This window comes from Trichogramma pretiosum, unplaced genomic scaffold, assembly GCF_000599845.2.
Source record: "Trichogramma pretiosum strain Unisexual culture from Peru unplaced genomic scaffold, Tpre_2.0 scaffold57, whole genome shotgun sequence".
NCBI lineage: Eukaryota > Metazoa > Arthropoda > Insecta > Hymenoptera > Trichogrammatidae > Trichogramma > Trichogramma pretiosum.
In genome coordinates, this window is record NW_019641637.1 from 312,072 (window position 1) to 332,331 (window position 20,260).

Consider the following 20,260-nt stretch of genomic DNA (forward strand, 5'->3'; position numbering starts at 1 on the left):
TTAACCCATATATTTTGGAAGCTTTTTCATTTATTAGTTTTAATCTATTTGCTGAATCTTTACTATAAGTTCTGGTACTCGACTTTTCTTTGTTACTAACTGAACTTGAACTTGCAGAGATATTTACTAGTTTGTTTTTAGAATTGTAATACTTATTATTAAGTTAATTGGTTTGTCTTGTCAGTAATGTTCTGTTGTTGACTGATTAAGGCTGAACTAGGATTACCAGAAGCCCCAGATGAATGGCGAATATCCTTGTTCAAGGTTACCTCTATAAAAATTTCGCGGTATCCTATAGGAAATTTTTATGAGGGTAGAGTTGTAACAGTTGCATAGGTGATGTAGATGATGGAGGTGGAGGTGATGTTCTTTCTTGAGTTGAGATTTGATGGTACAACTTGACTGTTTTGACTTGTTGTATTTAGATGAACTTTAGTAGGTGTGGGCTACTGAGAGTATTTGAGACCCCCTAGAGGGTTATTTTAGAACAGAGCTGTAAGTATCCATTGTAGCATTTCTTGAGACGTTCTTGAGTTTGGGGAAAATTTCTTTTGTATTTTTGGGTGTGGAATGTTTGTTAAAGATAAGCTGTCTAGCCTCGAAGTAGGAGATATTTTAGGCCATTTTAATATTTACCATGTCATGCTTTTTGTAAATTGAGCATTATTTGTCAGTAGATTTGTGGGGTTCTTTGCAATTTGCACATCTTGGAGTGGCACCTTGACATGTTACACCGTCATCATGCTTCTCTTCGCCACATAAGAAGCAACGAGCTTTGCCTCAACAATCCTTGGAAAAGTGAGTAAATGAAAGGCACGGTATAGTTTTTCTAACATAAGGTACAACTTTGGTTATAACGTGAAAGATGAAGACTTCTTTGGGCAGTATGTTTCCTTCAAAACTGATTAAGACGGACGTGGTAGGAATCCACTTTGCTTCTTGAGAAGTAGCACCTTGTTGTTTGTTACGTCTGTTTAACCTTATAATTTGGTTTATACTGGGAGTGCATTTGATGTTTAATTTAAGCTCTTCTAGCTCAATATCTAAGGGTATACCTTTGATGACATCTTTGCGAATTTTTTGAAGCCTGGAATGAAGGTGACAAGACCATGCTTTTCAAAGTTTCCATCTTTGAGGGAAAAATTAGCCTCGTATCTGTCTGAAAATATAATTACACCTCTTAGTTTAGGCGCTGAGGGGGTTTCGTATGCATTGCAAGGTCCCACAAAAAACGAAGTATATTTCTACGTATTTTGACCCACTGAATCCGAATTTTCAACTCGCTCATACGATCGAGTAATTTGTTATAAACAAATTAATTGTTTGTACGGCTATAACTCCTAAACTATGAATTAGTCACCGCCAGGTATCGTCGACGCGGATCGTCGCTCGCGCATTAGAATAAGACTAGTTCGAGGCATATAAGAGAGGCGATCACCCGGCATATATGTATTCTAGCGAAAGCTGGTAGCAGGTGCACTGCTCGCTCAAGTTTGGCGGTTGAAGAAGACTTATCTTTTAGTCCGCTGCGAGCTCGAGAAGTGGTTGGTAGAAGATTTGACGGCTTCTAGAGTTGACTGTTGAAGGAGGCAACCCCTTGAGTGATTTACACAAAAAGTATTCCAAATTGAGCTAAGATGCCTGATTCAAAAACTCGTTTTTGAACCCATCACCGAACTTGTTCATGGTGGAAGCAAAATTGTTTTATTATTTATTTAATGACTTGATTATCAAAATGTAGTTACATTTAAAATTAAAGAGGCAGAAATAGATGGAAGATTTTCATAATGTGAATCACAACTGATCGATTGCGGCTTTATTAATTTTTTTACAAACTATAAGTCATGCAATAGATTTTGAAAATTCTTTGTACACGTACTCGATTGCTGAACAGTTTATTTGTAAAACGGCAGTCTTGTAGCATTGATGTATAATTAAGTTTAATTAATGGAGCATTTACAGTAATATTTTAATGATATAAAAAAAGATAAATAAATAAAATTCACACTAATAAATATGAATGATTCTCTGTAAACTTAAGCTGACGCTTTTCTACAAATATGAAAAACTTGTTGTTTTCGATGTCAGAAATGTCCCGGAATTTTAGTAGAGTTTTTGGGATTGTTCATTACCTTTTCTTGAGAGGCGTAAAGTTGTATTTTTTCCAATATTCACGATTATCGCAAAGATTAAAATAATTCCTGGCTCAGTATGGAGCGACTTAAACGAATTAATATATAGGAATTTTTTTGAAAAATGCTGAAACTTTAAAAAAGACACTATGTTAAAGTTATCTGATTACTCTAGAGGCTTGTACCATAAGAAGAAACACAAAAATCACAACTTAATATAGTGTGATCCGGACTTTCATCTTCGAAAAGATTTACAGAGCTTTTTCAAGTCTAATATTTTTCAATATCTCATACTGTCTCATGAATTTCTGTAATAAATAACGGAAAAATGTAAAAAAGTGGAAAAAAATTCGGAAAGGGCTATTTTCTGCTTTTGAAAACAAAAAGCTCTCATGTACTTTTTCGTTTAAGTCACTTTATATATATATATACGAAGCTAGAAATTATTTTAATACTTGTGATAATCGTGAATTTCCATAAAATTCCAACTTGGGCCTCTCAAAGAAGACAATAAGCGGTCGCAAAATTTTATCCAAATTCTGGGACATTTTTAAATGTCAAACAATATATCCATCGTATCGGATACACAAAAAAAATTTGACCCGTTGAGTTGACAGAAAATCGGCTATATACTCAGCTAACCATAAATTAATTAACATTTATAATAATATCTAAAAATTATGTAATGCTAAGAATAATGAAACAAATTTCTGTAATTCCTTAGTTTCACCCTTTACTTGGGGGTGCTGCAGTAATTGCGAATGATGTATACTTCGAGGACGCCCAATTCAAATAGTTAAAGTATTCAAGCCAAGTTGAGAATTAGAATTTTCGATGTTTAATAGTTACAATGCTTAAAGAATGTGCAGTAATTAACGGTGTTTTGCCTCGGCGAAAATTGACGACATTCTTTTGTACAAAGGCGCAAGTGAATTATTAATAACGCTACATCTAATTTCTATAGAGCGGCTGTGGTCTTCTCGATTGTTTCTTGCCCATACTGCTGAGATCGATGGTCCTACCGTTAGGCAAGACGAGCTTATTCTCCTGATAATCAACGAACGTGTTGAGGATGTCCTGATCCTGCTGCTGCTGCTGGGACTCGTCATCGCACTTGATGCCCGTCTCGTAGGTGTACTCGCGCCTGAGGCCGTCCGGGTCGACGTAGCCGTACTTGCCGCGGGTGATGCAGTCGATGCCAATCATCTCCTCCTTGAACGAGCCGTCGTCGTTCTCGAAGCCCCAGACGATCGTGCCGTCGGGCCGCTCCTCGTTGTAGCGGCGTATCACCTGCCATCGAAATCAATTTTTTCAGTCACGCACGCTGCATTTAAGCGAGCTCGCAATAATAATAGCTGTCCAATAGCTTACCTGTGCCACGGGCTTTTTAGTTCTTCCACCTTCGCCGTAGTACTCCTGTGGCTTGGACTTTTTCGGTACAGCAGTGGGCCTCGGCTTGCTTATCACCGGTCGGCTGTTCTCATTGAAGTCGTACTCGTTTCTCGACGTCAGCTGTTGCTGCTGTGGCTGTTGCTGGTGATGATGCTGGTGCTCTCGGTGTTGCTGCTGCTGCACTTGGTGGTGGTGCTGTTGTTGCTGTTGTGGTTGTTTTTGCAATCTTATCGGTTTTTGCGGCTTGTACTGAACAGGTGTTATGATTTGATGAATCTATGATATTCCGGAAGTAAAGATAGTGTTCGTAACTTTATAAATAGATAAATGAGCTGGCGGGGTGCGTACATACCTGCGGTTCGACTGGCGTACTCTGAGGCTGAGGCCTCTGAATGGGTCGGTACTGCGGTGCCGGGGGCAAGGACTGCTGCGGATGTTGGTTATGCTGCTGCTGCTGCTGCAACTGTTGCACTTGCTGCTGGTGTTGCGCCTGTAGGTAAGCGGTCAAAGTCGGCGTCGGCGAGGCTATCGTCGGGCTGAGGAGATTTCCAGTGAAGGCGTTGCCGGACACGGCCCCGAGGTTCGCGATCACCTGGACGACGTCCTCGTCCTTGTCGTGCTCCTCGTTGACGGGCTTGAGCTCGTTGAAGGCCGAGGCTGCCTGGGGCGAGTGTATCGACTGGGCGTGAACCAAGTGCGGCTGCTGGATAGTTTGGATCGGTAGCGAGGCCGCCTCGTCGTTCTGCTCGTAGCTGGACAGCGGCACCGGCGAGGTCGACACCGAGATCGGCGTCAGCCGGGGTGGATGGGAGCCTCTGATACCCGACGTGAACACGGGCAGCTCGGGAATCGGTTCCGACGTTGGCCGAGCTTTGCTGTTTTCGCCACGACAACACAACCAGTTATTATTCATGCATTTTGTCTGGTTAATTATTGAAATTTATATTTTTAAAATCAACAGCTTTCTAGTTGTTTTAAATAATAATTCAACGTGCGGGAATCGATAGACCAAGCTTTAAAGCGGAAATTAATTTTTTTTACTCTACATTGCCTATATTTGTTTATTTATAAAATTGGAACTTGGACTTATTGATAAACATTTTTGAAAATATTTTCGAATCATAATTTAAAGATTGTTTCAACTGATGCTCTTCTGAATTGACTAATTTTTGGCCTAGTGAACATTTAATACATGTTTTTGATAACTTGAGATCCCTTTTATTTCAAGATTCGACATTTTTTTCTCGAAAATTGTATAAAATAGCTTCTGATCTATTACAAGTTGATCTCAGCTAGAACATAAGAGGCCAAATGAATTTTCCTGCAAGTTTTACGCAATAAGATAGAAAACATAACGGTTCACGATCCCGATTCAATTTCGATAATGGTATAATTAAAATCATCGATTAAAACGAATTTTCATCGAGCAGCATGCTTTTTACATTCGCTTTCGCACTTGAGTCTGTAAAATTAGACGCGCCGATAATGCCAGCAATTAGGGTCCGCCAACTTACTTGACCGTTATCGGGCGTCGGAATCGCTGATTCGCTACTGACGTCTGCGGGGCACTGTTGCTAAATCGCGAATTCGACTGGTGCTGTGGCGGCTGCGATTTGTATCGTCGTATAGCCGGCGACTTTTTCGGTAAGCCAGCCTCCTCGCTGCTGCTGCTGTATTGACCCAGAGCAGAGCCCAAGATGCATATCAATATCTGCAAGGAGAAAAGATACGATTTTCAATGTATAAGCATCACACGCAAACACACGATGTGTACCATAAATGTATTCATACGGGATCGGCCCATTACACAAGCCGCGCATATATCACATCAATTGAATGACCGATAAGCTCGAGTCATTGTATATGTAATGCACTCTTACTCTCGATACAGGTATGTTCGTAGCTATTTTTTATCCTCCACGCGAAAACCCGTAAATCAGCATCAACTATTTGAAAGTGCATGTAAGCTTCCTAGATCTACATGTGCATGTGTGTGCGTGTGTTCGTGTGTTTGTGTGTACGTAGAAAGCAAAAGTATGCACGTGGAGATTCGTGCTCAGAGACAAATGAAATTTGAGATTCGCGTACGATTCAGGGCGTAAAAACGTTAGAAAGTCCGCGATGTTTATAAAATATGAAAACTGCGCGAGTTAATGAAAACGGCGCTTCGTATGCAGTGGCGTCTCTTCTTGCGTGCGCGAGATTCTCTGGCCGCAAGCGCGCCAGAAATCGATCATAACACTTACAAATGAGCTCGAGACACGGAGCAGCTGCAAATATCAAGATTTGAAACTTTCGGTGACCAAGTGACATCGCTGTACTCCAGTCTACGTGTTATGTATCGTGAGCTAATGGATCCTCTTTCGAAATGATCGATGAGATTTACGCACTTTTGCAAAAATCCATTTGATGATTCGACAAGTTTGAGCTCGATGAAAAATGACACTCTCTTAAACGATACACGTTGCTCGCGGAGTTACGCGCGCGTGAGGTAGAAAAAATGAATTAATTGTAATTATTTTGTTTGGAGCGGCAAATTTAAACTCAATCGCTCCGTTATGAAGCCATATAATAATTTTTTACATCGTTCATTGCACTCTCACTCGCACTGACTAAGCGCCTATGCATAAGAGAGGCCCGCTCAGCCAAGTGCATACATATTTTTTTACTAACCATCGTTTCAGAGATTTCTCTCTGACGCTTTTTTAAGTATCGTAGATGAACAAACGGAGAATTTCAATTTTCTCGGGTATATCTTTTTTTTAATTGCGTGTGTGCATTATCATAATATGGAATATAAATACTGCACTGACGCCTTTATTTGCACATAGCGATCCCGAGAGAAAATGTAAGCTGCATCCTCACGCTTTGCTGAAGTTCAAGGTCTAACGAGCATCCGGCGAGCGTTTGATGTAAGATTAATTTTATCCGCGCCTTTTCTACTTTTCCTTTTGCACTCGCCTATCAATCGTAAATCAATAATAAACATCTTCATGCATTCATCGAATTAACGCGGAGGGCTTGTGAATTGATTGCTCCCGACTTTCTGACACTCGCGCACACGCGTGGCTTTCTTGTATTTAATCGCAAAGTGTGCGTGTTGAATTTGTCGCGAAGAGAAAATCTCGAGTGGCGTTCCGACTGTTATTCATGCGCCCGACATGCTCTCGAGTTCACATTATAAAATAATTGATCGATCATTGTTAGTTGAAAGCAACAAGTCGACATCTGCATGTAGTCTCTCAATGAAAATTATAAATTTATACGTTCATGAGCTTGTGAAAAATATGTGCTAGGCAAACTCGTGAATTAAAATGAAATCGAACGTTTCACGCACTATATACAGTTTTAATAGTATTTATATGAACTTTACGTGTCTATAGACATTTTTATCGCACCAGAATCATCGTTTTTTATTTAGTTTACTGACGCGTTTACGTGAAACTCAATTCACGACGAGTTATTTACATTTTCGTTATAAAAATCTTTAATATTATATATTAATTATGTAGATACAATCAACAGCTAAACAAAAACTCCACGTCAATTTTTTACCAATTAGTTGCGTGTAGTATTTTTTGAAACATCACCAACATCATATATCATATTCACGATTTCAATAAAAGGTTCGTTTATGACTCGAGCCTTGTGACCTCGCATAAATTGACCGAAGAACATAATATTTGGTATGAGCGTTATGTTTCCCTTTGAAGCAAAAAACTTTTTGTTCAATTTTTTTTTGCAGGAGTGGCGCACAAGAGCGCATCATGAGAGACCTTGATGCCTTGGTAGTACTTCGATGCACTTTTTGTTGTCTGATGTGTCGGTGAGATGCTTTTTTGTCTCACTAACCTTGACCGACGTCGGCGCGTTTGTATGGTAAATAAATAATAATTTATGCAAAAAAAAGACAGACTTTTTGCCAGTCTATTGAAATTTAAACTACACTTCCTTTCGTGCAGCTGCAAGACTTCACGAGAATGCAATTAATTCGAGTCACATCAGATTTGAAAGTAGCTGTTGCAGTAACGAGTCCAGTACTCGCACGAGTAGTTCCGAGAAATTTTATTGACTATATGTGTAATGAGGATGCAATGGTTTATCTCAACGATTCGTTTTTTGATACGCTTAAAATCAAATTGAATGTGTTTGCGTTATTAAAGCATAATGATGCAAAAGAATTTTTAGCCCGATAAATTTGTATGCACTGGCTTCGATTAATTATTTACACATTCGATGACGCACATAAATTCAGCTATTGAAACCGCAGAGCTATTCTATGTCGAATTTTTAATCGTAGGTGGAACAAAAGCGAGCTGCAAATTGTTGTTTCGCGATGTGCGACGTGCACTCCTATCTCTTTCTCAACACTTTTTTCAACGATACGTCTGACGCAATGTGCCACGACTTTTAAGAACGAGCTTTTTTCGCATTTTTTGAGCTAACAAAAATTTTATAGATAACTGATTGAAAATTCGAATTTCTTTGGAGCGTTTTAGTAAATCATTTTTGTAAGTCTTGTCGAGTACGAGCGTGACTGGTTTGGGCCATAAAAAGTATTTATGAGTTTCCTCACGGTGCCAAAGCGAATTTTATAAATGTCCGATTTTATTTTGCAGGTAAGAAAACCCTTGATAAGCTTGCAACAGAGAATACGGAGATTCATACTAGTTGTAAAAGTGAAATAATTTACGAAAGAGATGATCCTTTTTGCGAATAAATCACAATGAACAATAAACTCGTTAGTGCATAGCGAATCAATGGCGCACGATATCGATATTTCACTGCGGATATTTACGGCGAATTTAAGCGATGATTCTCTGAATTTTCATTATAATGAAAGTTCATTATTGCATGCTATTACGGATCATAATCTAAATTTGACATTCCATCTTCTGTCTTTTAAATTTAGCGAACAATTGAAAAGTTTATTCAAACAGTTTACAGTACATAATCTGACGATTCTTCTCAATTTCGATGCATTAATCTAAGCATGAATGGCTATTATTTATGCTTGTGAAATATTTAAGCTTCCTAGTTGTCCATCTTGAGTCAATGAGAGACTTCTCTAGTAATTTCTCTTTAATATTATGTAAGTAAATTAATTAACAAAATAAAATGTCATTGTTAATACACTTTTTTCATTCTATAAAATATTGATAGCATTTCAAATTATGAAGTATAATTAATGAACCAGCATTTTCTATGAAATTTGTTATGAAATTTTCGTATTTATTGTTTTGTCTTTATCTCTCAACTGTAATTATATAATGATATAGTTTTTAATTATGTTATTGTGTGACTATGAAAAAAACTATTAATAAGTATGTACAATAATTTAATTAACATAATCAGTTCATCCTATTTCATTTACTCAAAAGTAAAACAAAGAATTCATTAATTTTTTTAGATATTGATAAAATATTACTCTTAATGGACATTAAATCTGTCATGTCGTAACGACTTAAGTCCATTTTTATGGAAATCGATATTATGGTGAAAAACAACTATATGTAGTGTCGACTCTAATATACAAGGATCAGAATAGACGAATATAGTTTCTATCGTTAGTTTTAGCATTTTTCATAACGACTTAAGTCCATTTCGCGAAAACAGGGGAAAGGCAAAAGGACTCAAGTCCACCTTTGCGAGCTCCAAAAATGCTATAGAGAGTCTACTTTGATTTAAAAATGAAAGAAAATGATATTCGAACATACAAATAGCTCTCACATTCTTCGAATGTTTTGAATTTCACTATACGTTTGGTACATTTGATACGCGAGGGGCCATTTTCGCGATTTTTAGTTTGGCCTTTTTTGCGAGATTTGAGATCTGACAGCAGTATAACGTTAAATGAACTATTTTATCAATGTAAAATCATTAAATGAGGTTATGATCAAGTATTATGAAAAGTGGACTTGAGTGCAAAACGTGCAAAGGCAAAACGACTCAAGTCCACATTTTTTACTCTGTATCATCGCTATGATGCGCCTTTCAATTTCATAAGTACATAGTTCAAAAGCTACCCATAGTAGTTTAAATGCGTTTTTGTCGAAAATACGAAAAATGGACTTACCTTTTCACCACAGAAATATATTTTTAGAAAAATTTGTATTAGATGAAATGACTTCGGATTGCAACGACTTTAGGAAAATATCTCTGATAGTGATTGAGAAGAATAATACGAGTTTATTATTACACAATTACGTAATAGTCATTTAAAATGAGATTTAAAAATCAAAACGATATACTAATATAATAACACTTTATCACTTGGTCCGATCATCCCCCGTGCATATACACATGCAATATTACATTATGTAATGTGTATGCAGCAACGACACAGCTTCTCGAATATTATGTATGCATTCACAAAAAAGACCTTCACACGTCAAACAAGTCTTTTTTTCTTTGTAAATTACTCGAGAGCACACACGTACAGGATAATATGCAATTTGATAGTTTCAATCAAGGCTATATCTCTCGTTTGGTCGTTGGCGCGCGCGAGCTCTGCAATTATATCAAAGCTGAAAAGTTGCTGTAATAAGGCACTAAAAATGAGCGAGCAACTAGATTACAGGATCCATTGGTACATGGCTAGCATAGCTCGAATTACCCGTCGTCCGAGCGACTGAGTCCATTTTTGCATACAGTATACATGCTATACGCATCGAATAAAAGCAGTTGCGATCCACGTGTATAATCGTTTGCGTTGCAGCGCACTCGACTAGATACGCAGGACTTTCACATCAAGGCCTTTTCCGGTATAATATATGAGTGTGTGCATGTGTGTATACAGACGTTTAGCTTATTTTTTTCTCACGATTCGCGCGTGTACCTCGCTCGCGGATAAATTATCGAAAACATTGAAAATTCCATTGATCGTGCAATAATCGTCTAGGCATCGAAGTGTTAACAAGAACAGCTTATACGAAACACGCAGCTAGAGCTCGCCACGATCCGACGAAATAATAAAATATCCTGGCGCGCCGCGTAGGCTGATTAATTTAATGATTGCAGAAAATGCAAGGGGCCGCCGCGGCGATGTAGTGTTGTACCAGCAGGACGAATTCTCGGCCTAACGAACGATCGCGATTCAAACGCACGAACAAGCCTGTACTGCTGCGGCTGCTGTATTTTGCACAATCGCATGCGCTGCCTGTGCCGTGCTGGACAGCAGCTAGTTAAATGCCCAGCACTTTTTCCATTTTCTCAAAGGCCGCGCCGATGAAAATGGTTTACTTCAGCCCCGAGGCTTTTTTCAGATTTTAATTATTCGAGCCCTTAGCGAGGTGAGTTATGCACGCTGCGAGGGGGAAGATTTCAGCCCGAGGAAAAAACGAGCCGCGGCAGCTATCAAGATGATTCTCGCGCGGTCACACGCTTAGCTCCCTTTTTTCATCTCATCTCTCGGAGCAAAAGCTGAATTCGCCGCGGTAACATTAATACCGAGACATTTCTCACGGCGGCAATTTGTACAGCTTCGCACGAGCAAATGAGCTGGTGAGGATAATAGTTGCATGATTTGAGGAACTTTTTCAGGGCAATCGTGACGTTGTTGTTAACCTTGCGCGTCGTATTGCAATTTGCTTTCCATTTTCGTTGGCCGAAATCATATCAAGGAACTCGTATCTGCCAAAATATCTTTCGAAGCCGAAGTTTGCGTCGAAATAATATATACCATCTCTCTTTCTCTCTCTCTTTCTCTCTCTCTCTCTGCGCAAGCTTAACGAGGTGAAAGCGGTCCGCAGCTTTTTTCTTCTTCCTTTTTTCTGCAACCTGCGCAAAAAATGCCGATCTTCATGCTGCGCGTGTCAGGTGAATGTATATTATCCGTACGTGATGCAATTCATTGAATAACATAAAGCATTGTGAACAAAAAAAATGGTGTACACCGGCCGATACATTGCTTCTCTCGCTGTTTTACAGTTTAACAAACGCTTTTAACACATTTTTAAGCCAACGAAGCTTTGGAATTCTCTTCGAGTCTCTCTCTCTCTCTCTCTCACTTGTATGGTTATTCAATTGAATTTTAAAGCCCAGGAAACGTACGAAAACGTTTGTACGCTAATAGCGAAAAAATATTCAAGCGCATTTATCAACAAAAATACCTCAATTACACTAATTTTAAAAGGCGTTTAAGCGTTTGGGAAAAGTTTTTTTAGCTTCAGCGCTATAATATAAAACGAGAAAATGCAGCTTTTATTGTGCTCGAAACAATTAGGCGTAGTCCGTAGGAGCTATATTGTTATTCATGTATAGAGAAAAGTATAAATGGCATTGCGAGACTCATATGGGTGTAAGGCGCGAGCTCGGAGCTCTGACCGCGTGCCTAAACATATATGGAGAAGGGAGAGATATAGATAGAAAAAGATCGCGGCCTTTGCCTATTTCGTACGTACGGTATGCGCAGCTCGTGTACAGTCCAAGTGGAAAGTTCGCCATCGCGCAGAATCGAACGTGCCTATGGCTGTTTGAACTTGATGTATAAATAAGCACACTATAAAATATGTAGAGGCTCGCGGAAACAAAAAATCAAACTCGAGCTACACTCGTGGTCGGCGAAAAATGTTGGCGGGGAAAGCAGCCGAGGCACTGGCTTTTATTAATGTTTCAAGCCGATCTGCGCAAGTGTCTTGGCTGTATATCGTTACATAGTGCGACGCCCAAGGGAGTCTCGCGATCCGTGTCTCCTGCAACAAAATCACTGCCAACCAGGCGAAAGTTGGTCTGGTACATAAATATATTTTTGAAAAATTTTGCACGCCCAGCCACCTGCTGATATGGTATTATAATAATAGGCTCGTCGAGTTAGCGGACAATTGGGCCTTTTTTTGTGGTCGCTGCTCGTCGAACACTGCTTGGGCGATCGAGCAGCTGACTTTCAAATCGCATATTTGGATTATTCTACTTGCCGTTGTGGCATGTAGAGAGTCGAGACAGCGAGAGAAACAAATTGCAGATCGATACTCGGTATCAATGAACGATGCAGGAATTGATTAAGAAAGTGGAAATCAAGTCGTAACAGCTCGATTAATGATTCTAATCTGTGGGTTTGCTTTGCATTTTGAAACGTGTGTACGCGTGCGAGCTACGAAGAGGAAAAAAGGTAAAAGATCAGCGGCGCATTAAAATGCAAAGTAATTACGCGAGCACGAGGTGAGCTTGAAAAGCTGCGCTGCGTGCGGTAAGACGATATTATAAAGCGCGGCACGCGTTAATATAAGAGACTGCGAGGGCAGCTGCAAGGATCTGTATCCAATATGCGCAGCTCTGTTCTCGAAATTCGAATGGGCTGCTCGTGCGCGTTGGTACGAGCGATATGTTCATTAATTTTTAACATCTCTTTGGGCTCGCTCTGTAGTACAAAATGTACAAGTACGACGATCGTTTAAAATAGCGATCGACTCGATTCACACAAGCTGCCTTTGCATTGGAATTCCGATTATTACTCCATTATGGTCTCGGGCTCAATAAAAATCGCTGCAATGAGAAGATAAGTATCGAACTCCTGCGCATTCCTTCTGCTGCACGGCTGCATATATGCACAGCGAGACCATTAACCCCTTGGGCAAAAATGTCGTACATTCAGCAGCAGTGGCGGTGGCGGCGACTCATGCTGCGGTGGCGTAGGCAAGGAGCGACCGCCACCACATGTGCACATGGTCAACAGCGATAAGATATATGTATATACAAACTAGCCCATACTTAATACGCTCACTTTTCACGAGCTCGCCTATACCTATACGGAGCTACACACGGCGCAGCAGCTTATACAGTATATATAGAGTCGCTGAAAGTGAAAGTGCTCGATATGTATCGAAGAATTTTCGTTTCCGTATTATATTCACGCCTATGTGTGTGTCTGTGTGTCTGCGTCGTTATATGTGGGACTGAGTAGGAGCTATAGTGCATAAAGTATTTCTCACACGTGTGTGTGCGCGCTTTACTCGCACATATATACATAGCCGGACACAGACCCGCGAGATAGGATTAATATTATAATTGTCACACCTCGCGCGCTCTCTGCGGAAAGAAAGTTCGTGACGTAATTTAACGATGATTGCTACGTTTGTTCGCGACTTTTTATATAAATTGCTTGCTCAGATATAATGTATAGCGAGCTTAGAATCAAGGTTTTAATGCAGTGATACGAGCCGTCGTCCCGTTTCGAACGGGAAGTCGGCTTTTTCAAGGACTTGCCGCGCGTATCGTACCTTATCTATACGTCTCTTACGATCTCCATCGTTTTTCACTCCTACGAACCAATTAATACATATCCTAATGAGTCATTATTCAACACTCCACTTTTAGGCGTAACGCGAGTCTATAGTCTGGCTCAAAGAGATGCCATGCGTACTTATGGTTGTAACTCGTTGCATTGTTGGTAGGATCGGGGATTCTACTCGATATCACGTGAGTCGAGCCCGTTGAGAGTCTGAATTTTCCGATCTAAATTAGACTTTGGGGGGAAAGGTGAAAATGCTTGCGAATAGTTGGCTAATTGGATCGAGATGCTCGATATCATCATCGAAGCACGTAAAGTAGGTCAAGCCAGGAGCGAGTCGAATTATCATGTAAACGTACCGCACGCACACGCAGACACGTGCAGCTGCTCTTGACCGAGAAAGTGCTATAAGTTTTTTTTTCTCTTTAACGCATGGGCATTGTATCGAATCGCGGGATATATTCGATTTTGTGAAAAACGATAAGCACGAGAAAAAAGAAACGAGGGGAAAATTCATAATTGCGATCGCGCCCGACACAAAGCTTGCGGTCTTTTGTTTCTGCGCGTAAATTTTTATATAAATATATTACAAGTATAAAATACTGTATCGTGTTTCAGTGCGGGATCAGTTATGCTATCTTTTTCTGCAACTGCACAAAGAATCGCGGGCCGCTCGCGTGCGCGCCTGCCTTTTACAATATACGTGCTCGAGAGCCAGCGCGCGCGAGCTGGACTCGGTGGCGCGTGCGTGTGAAAACGCGCGCCAAGAAAATTAATACGCGCACATATTATACCGCCAGAGACATTCGTCGGTCACTTTGGTTTTTCAAATTGAAAGATCACTATAATATGTATACGTTGCGTTTCTCTGCATCCATCGGTCGACGACGGACCGCTGTAAAACGGCAAGAGTCGGCGAGAGCGGGAAAAAATGCCCGCGCATACGTATGCAGCTGCTGCGCTACACGAGCGCGTAAGTATGCTTTTCTTTCACTCGAGCGTTGTGCAGTACACGTCGTGTGCCGTGTGTACGCGGTCAGGCTCGTGAAATTTTTCTCGGATGCAGAAACAGCTGAGAGAGTCGAGCCGCGCTCGAGATATTCTAGCAATAATAACTACGTGCTCTGCGGTATTGCGATGTACTCGCGTGGCTTTCATCGCTCGAAACCCCGTATATTAGCGGCGTTTTCCGATCATTGTAACGCGCAGTTGCAGCTCGATCCAGCAGCTTCAGATTCAGCTAGTTGCGAAATTATCTTTTCTCTTCTAAAACACACACACACACATCTTCCGTCCTTGCCAAAGTCCTTGCCAAATCATATGTAGCAGTTTTCCGCGTAAAAAAGTTCCATCGATACATAAACGATCGGTGACTCAAGCAGTCCGTTTTTACTATTTTTCCACGAGGCTCGTGCGCGGAAAAGAAAAACCCGGTCTCCTTAAAGCCGAGTTAACTTATGTAATTTATATATATGAGGTGATTTTTTTTTGTTTGCCTCCTTAAAGTCACCCAACGGCCTGTGGCTGGCTGCAGCCGTATAGTAGTGCGGACTTGCGCAATTTCGCTTCTGTCTCCTTTCGACGACGCACTACGTACATATGCGGCGCGTATAATACGCTGCACTCGGCGCGCTGCAATGCGGGGCTCGTTTTCGTGATCTGGATTCTCAAGTCCAGCCGCGCGTGTGGCTTATACAAGCGATGCCTATAACGATCCCAGCTGCTGCCGACTTTTTCCAAATAGATTAATTAACGATTTTTCGAGCTAGGCCAACTTTTTAAGATACGCGCGCGTAACGGCGAAAAACTTTGACTGTTCCATAATTAGATATATCCTCTTGAACTGTGCCAGCACTGCATATCGTTATACAGCCGATTGGAAAATATGGCTTTTAAATTGATTCGTAAGAACGTGTGTATAACAATAATTGTTATTGCCCTCCCCGGCTAATGATAATTCATTTTCATAGAATTCACGGGGGGCATATATGTTTCTGCGACGGGCAATTACATGAAACTTTGTGGAAAAAAATTTGTACGCGTGCCCGTTAAAGTTTTATTGCCAAGGAGTAAGATAGTAGTATTACAGCTCGGCCGTATACGCACTAGACAGTCGTGCGCGGCGACGGCGTTTTATGACTAAATTATTCAAGCCTCGTGCAGCAACAAGATCGTTGAGCGACGTTAATGAAATTCAGATCTTGATTGATTTCCGACGTTAATTTTTCGCAATTTCTGATACATTTTGATAACGATCTCGATGAAGAAGTTTAAACGGTTTATCTCGAGCAGGTTGAATTTTCTACTTTACAGCTCGTACGTGCTATGTAATGTGTCAGAGATGTAAACACGGATGAAATTAAACGAGCGAGTAATATTGCGACGTGTGATCGTACAAGCGCTACAGTGATCATTTACATAAGTTCCTGCAACGCGTTTACCATTGATCTGATCGTAAATTTGGATCGGGAATTTCGAGCGTTAAGAAAAAGCGTCCCGAGCCGCATGATTATGTACAACAATGCTCGGTCAAAAGCTGTACATATGCGTGCATAGCACAAGTGGGTCGATATATGTCATAATAAAAGTTCAACGAACCATGCATATTATATATGTGACACGCTTAATTTCGTTCGGCAATTATTATTACTTTTTTTCAAACGCTCAGCCGCAAGTAAAAATTAAAAGTACAATAGAGCCGTGACTATCCCTGATTTTTGAGCTCAGCCAACGCAGCTCGCGCGAGTATAATAAGCAGCCGAGAAATGCCTCAAGCTCGGCGTGGCCTGCGCGCGCGTTGGCCTGTAATAAACGAAAAATCGACCTATTCCATCATCTCTAACGCAACTTCCTTAACTACGCCAAATCTTTTTTCAGCGAGATAAAATGTATTGGTTTGTCTCGCGCAGCTTTTACGTAATCTTCGTGATAGTATACTCTTTTTTTTTTCTTAAACAAGGGACCAAGTGTGTGTACCGTTTGTTAAGTGACTTACATAAATCACATTGTGAATTCATACACATAAACGAGTGCATCGACATAAGACGGTGCAGGCAAATATCTGCTCTGATTTAATATTTCAATATTTAGATTAGTCGAAAGTCCAAATTGAAAATAGCAAAAATCGATTGCATAAGCACCTTCTTATATTTATAGAGAGAGGACGAAAAAAATCGTCGTATATATATAAATATCTGATTCCAAGTATGAGCGATAATGATCGGTTGTTTTTGACAAATGAAAAGGGGGCAGGCAGATATGATGTAAAACAATGGCAATCCATTACGAGACAAAAACTTCAAACACGACTCGGCGTGGAGCTTTTTTGTCTGCCGTTATAGATATATACATATATCCCGCGAGACACGGTGCAGTGTCGCGGACAATCGATCGCGCCAATTGGAGATTTATATTTCGTGCACAAAGACTGTCCCGAGTCGAAGCGAGCGTGAGATCGTTAAGGATTTTCTTTCGCAAATAATTTCTCCATTACACAGTTTACACATATCTATTCGATTTATACGCTTTTTACGCGTTGATCGTAAAACTTGAGTAAATATATGAGAGCTGCAGTACTTAATATTTGATGTATAAAATTTCAAGTAAATATTAAACGACAGATATTCACTGCACTTCCAATGCGTAATATACTTATATAAAAATAAAGTATAAAATAATTTTCGAACCATATTAGTTGAGTTTAAAAATGTCTATTCACTGGGATAAAATGAACTTAAAAAGATCACTGCGGAAAAAAAGAATGCAAACTTACGAGGCAAAGGTCGAGACGTGGAGGCAACATGTTGATGCGCAGCTTGTCACAAAATCCCGTTGTTTATTTAAATACTCGTCGCACAGTCTGATTACGGTACGCGTGTAAATTCACTTGCTTGTGCGGTGCGGACTGGCGCACACGAGGAGCGTCGTAGGATATAGTCGGGTGTGCACTAGCTCGAGCCGAGGCCGAGGCAGGAGCTCTTATAGCAGCTCGGCTCCCCCGCCCCGAAGCTCGTAGTCGCGCGCGTGGCTGGCCGGCCCGATCTTCTGTATACATATCGCGCCTTCTCCTCCGTGCAGCAGTCCAGTCCGGCGACTTTCGTTCGGATCGCATCCACCTATTCGGCTGCGTTAGTCCAGCAGAGCCGCAGGAGCGATTTATCGACGAGCCAACGTCGCGGCGGCTTTTCGGCTTCTTTTGCATTTTCCGAATAATTTAGCTCATGGACTGTGCTACCTTGGCTACCGAAAGTCGGGACTGCAGGAGGCCGTGGATTTTTGGCCTCGCTCGACTACCCGTTTTTCTGCTCGCACTTTTGTGCGCCCGACAGCTGGGCTGCTTTTTACAAGATTTAGCAGTACGCCTGCACGGATCATCGCACGCACGCGTCAAAAGAAAGCCGCGTGTCGTTTAAAGCTCTCGGCTTCACTTGCGATTTATGCGTTGCTTTTGTTCTTCGAGAATGATAAAATACATTGAAAATCGCTGGTAGATTTTTCGGATTATCCTTTGCGACGAAAAAGAAAAAAATCATTACAAGAGTCGAGTCATTGTGGCTTTTTAATTTAGCACAGCCAATTGGTTTATTCACTTACTGCAGAGCCGCCCACTAAACATTTCGTTCGAAGAAACATTATTTCAACAAAGCACTCTACACTGCCTGCAACAAGAAAATACGTTCTCATGTGCAGTGAAAATCCAAAAGTCTAATTTAATTAAATGTCCGGTGAGGCATTTGAAAAAATCATGTCTGCTCGCTTCAATAAAATGTCCCTACTCCTCGAACCAACCAGACGTCCTGAGGCATTATTACAACGTCGATGCAACGACTCGAGCGAACTTCCGGCCGATCGGCCTTTTTCGTCGTTGGCCAAACGTATATGCATATACGAGAATCGATGTCTCGAAGTGACTGAACGATCATGATCGTCGCGATTAAAACGATATCCCCATCGCATTACATATTCCTCACGTCGGTGTATGTACGTATCACTGCAGCCAAGCTTGGAAGTAGAAGAAGTCTCGGAGCGAACATAAAGCCAGTGCGAGAGGGAGCGAGAAAAGACCAACGGGTTCTGCATATTAAATATCATGATAGTACTTCTGCCATTAACAATAATGGTCGTTTTATGCATATTTGGCTCGAGACGATTTTTCACCTCTTTCTCTCTCTTTCGAGACAGAGGTAGTGAGTAAACCAACCAAGTTCGACTTGATTATATTGTCGCTTTGCCATGGGCACGGCTCGTTGAAGTAACGATCGCATTATGTTCAACGATTGTTTCACGTGTGATGCCCGATGACTTTTTCGCCCCGAAGATTGACGCCTTCATACGTATGGCTTTCCAAGGATGATGTGAAATTACTTTTCCTCGTCGCAAAAAAAATGTGACGCAATATTATCGAATTGCAAAAATCCATGCGCGCACTTAAACGACGAGAAAGCAGTAACGAGTAAGTGCAAGTGACTGCTCGCACTGCCTGCTATATGCACATGCAGCCGAATGATGAATATACTCGCCTCGAGGAATATTAAGTAAAGCTGGTCATTCGCTGCGGCTGCTGCACTCGCGTACATATAACACGAGCAAAGCACCGAGACTGGGAAGACTCGCGAGTAAAGTTCAAATCCAGTTTTTCGGTCGACGTTAATTGTATATTTACGCAAAGGCAGCGCGCGCCACGGCACGTGCATATATGAGAGATTGCCCGGGCTGCTATTCATCCTGCACGAGTGCAGTACGACCGAGCTCTAGCGTTTACAACTGCGCGTGCGAAATTTCTTGTGCCTCGTTGGAAAACGAATTCAAATTAAAAACTTGACTTTAAGTTTATAAACAAATTGAATTTTAATTTTATTGAATATGTCAAATTCGTTTGTAACATCAGGTAGTGCAAGTCGAGGTCGCGTTAGCGGCCGTATCGATCACTACCAAAACTTACATCAATTCGAAAGTTCGGCGCGTTTTTTACCAACCGAGCCCTCAAAATGTAAATTTGAATAACTTTTTATCATGACTGATTATTAAAAAACGGCTTTGTGGAGCTTTCGGTATTGTTTCTGTAAATAACTGTACCAAATTTCATCATATTTCATTTAGTAGTTTTCTCGTAATTCAGGCTCGAAATTTTTATCTCTGAAAACGGGAATCGAATTAATGTTGCTAAAAGCGACGACTAAACATCTGTATGTAAGATATATTTTATTCTACAATTGGGTACTTTTCGTACCAGCAGATAGTGACATTATATGTGCTGATATTTTCACTTATGTCCTTGAAAAGACTGAATGATAGACGAAAACATTTTTCATTTCATTTAATTAAATAAATTTACAAAGTCAATTTGCTGGTACTTAAATTTTTGTGTGCTATAACTTTATTTTTCTACTCCTATTATTTAGCTTCAAGAGACAGTAATATTTTGGAGCGACTGCAAGTGAGCAAAAGGTGCACTCGAAGAAAAAGAAAAGTTTCGAAAGGCTCTGGAAGAGCGACCGGGCCTGTGCGT

General features: G+C 40.7%; 1 protein-coding gene across 2 annotated transcripts; it reads right to left on the reverse strand.

Moving 5' to 3' along the window:
* Window positions 1-1,817: 1,817 nt before the first annotated feature.
* LOC106651227 (signal transducer and activator of transcription C-like) lies at window positions 1,818-17,672 on the reverse strand. Of its 2 annotated transcripts, none has more exons than XM_023459385.1 (5): window positions 17,525-17,672; window positions 5,039-5,235; window positions 3,877-4,399; window positions 3,504-3,773; window positions 1,818-3,422 (listed from the first exon to the last, which is right to left on the reverse strand). In XM_023459385.1, exons 1-5 carry the CDS (start codon window positions 17,552-17,554, stop codon window positions 3,084-3,086), a joined length of 1,359 nt encoding a protein of 452 aa, XP_023315153.1. In that variant the 5' UTR covers window positions 17,555-17,672; the 3' UTR covers window positions 1,818-3,083. The 2 variants fall into 2 exon arrangements, with proteins under 2 accessions (XP_023315153.1, XP_014225185.1); XM_014369699.2 differs by having other exon boundaries at window positions 3,504-3,800.
* Between the last annotated feature and the right edge of the window lie 2,588 nt (window positions 17,673-20,260).

What these genes read in the sequence shown, in the direction of transcription:
- LOC106651227 (XM_014369699.2), bottom strand. Translation starts at nt 17,554, where the DNA reads ATGTTGCCTCCACGTCTCGACCTTTGCCTC. An exon ending in CACGTCTCGACCTTTGCCTC is followed by an intron (nt 5,236 to 17,524) that starts GTAAGTTTGCAT and finishes TTCTCCTTGCAG; the next exon opens with ATATTGATATGCATCTTGGG. An exon ending in CTAAAAAGCCCGTGGCACAG is followed by an intron (nt 3,423 to 3,503) that starts GTAAGCTATTGG and finishes TTTCGATGGCAG; the next exon opens with GTGATACGCCGCTACAACGA.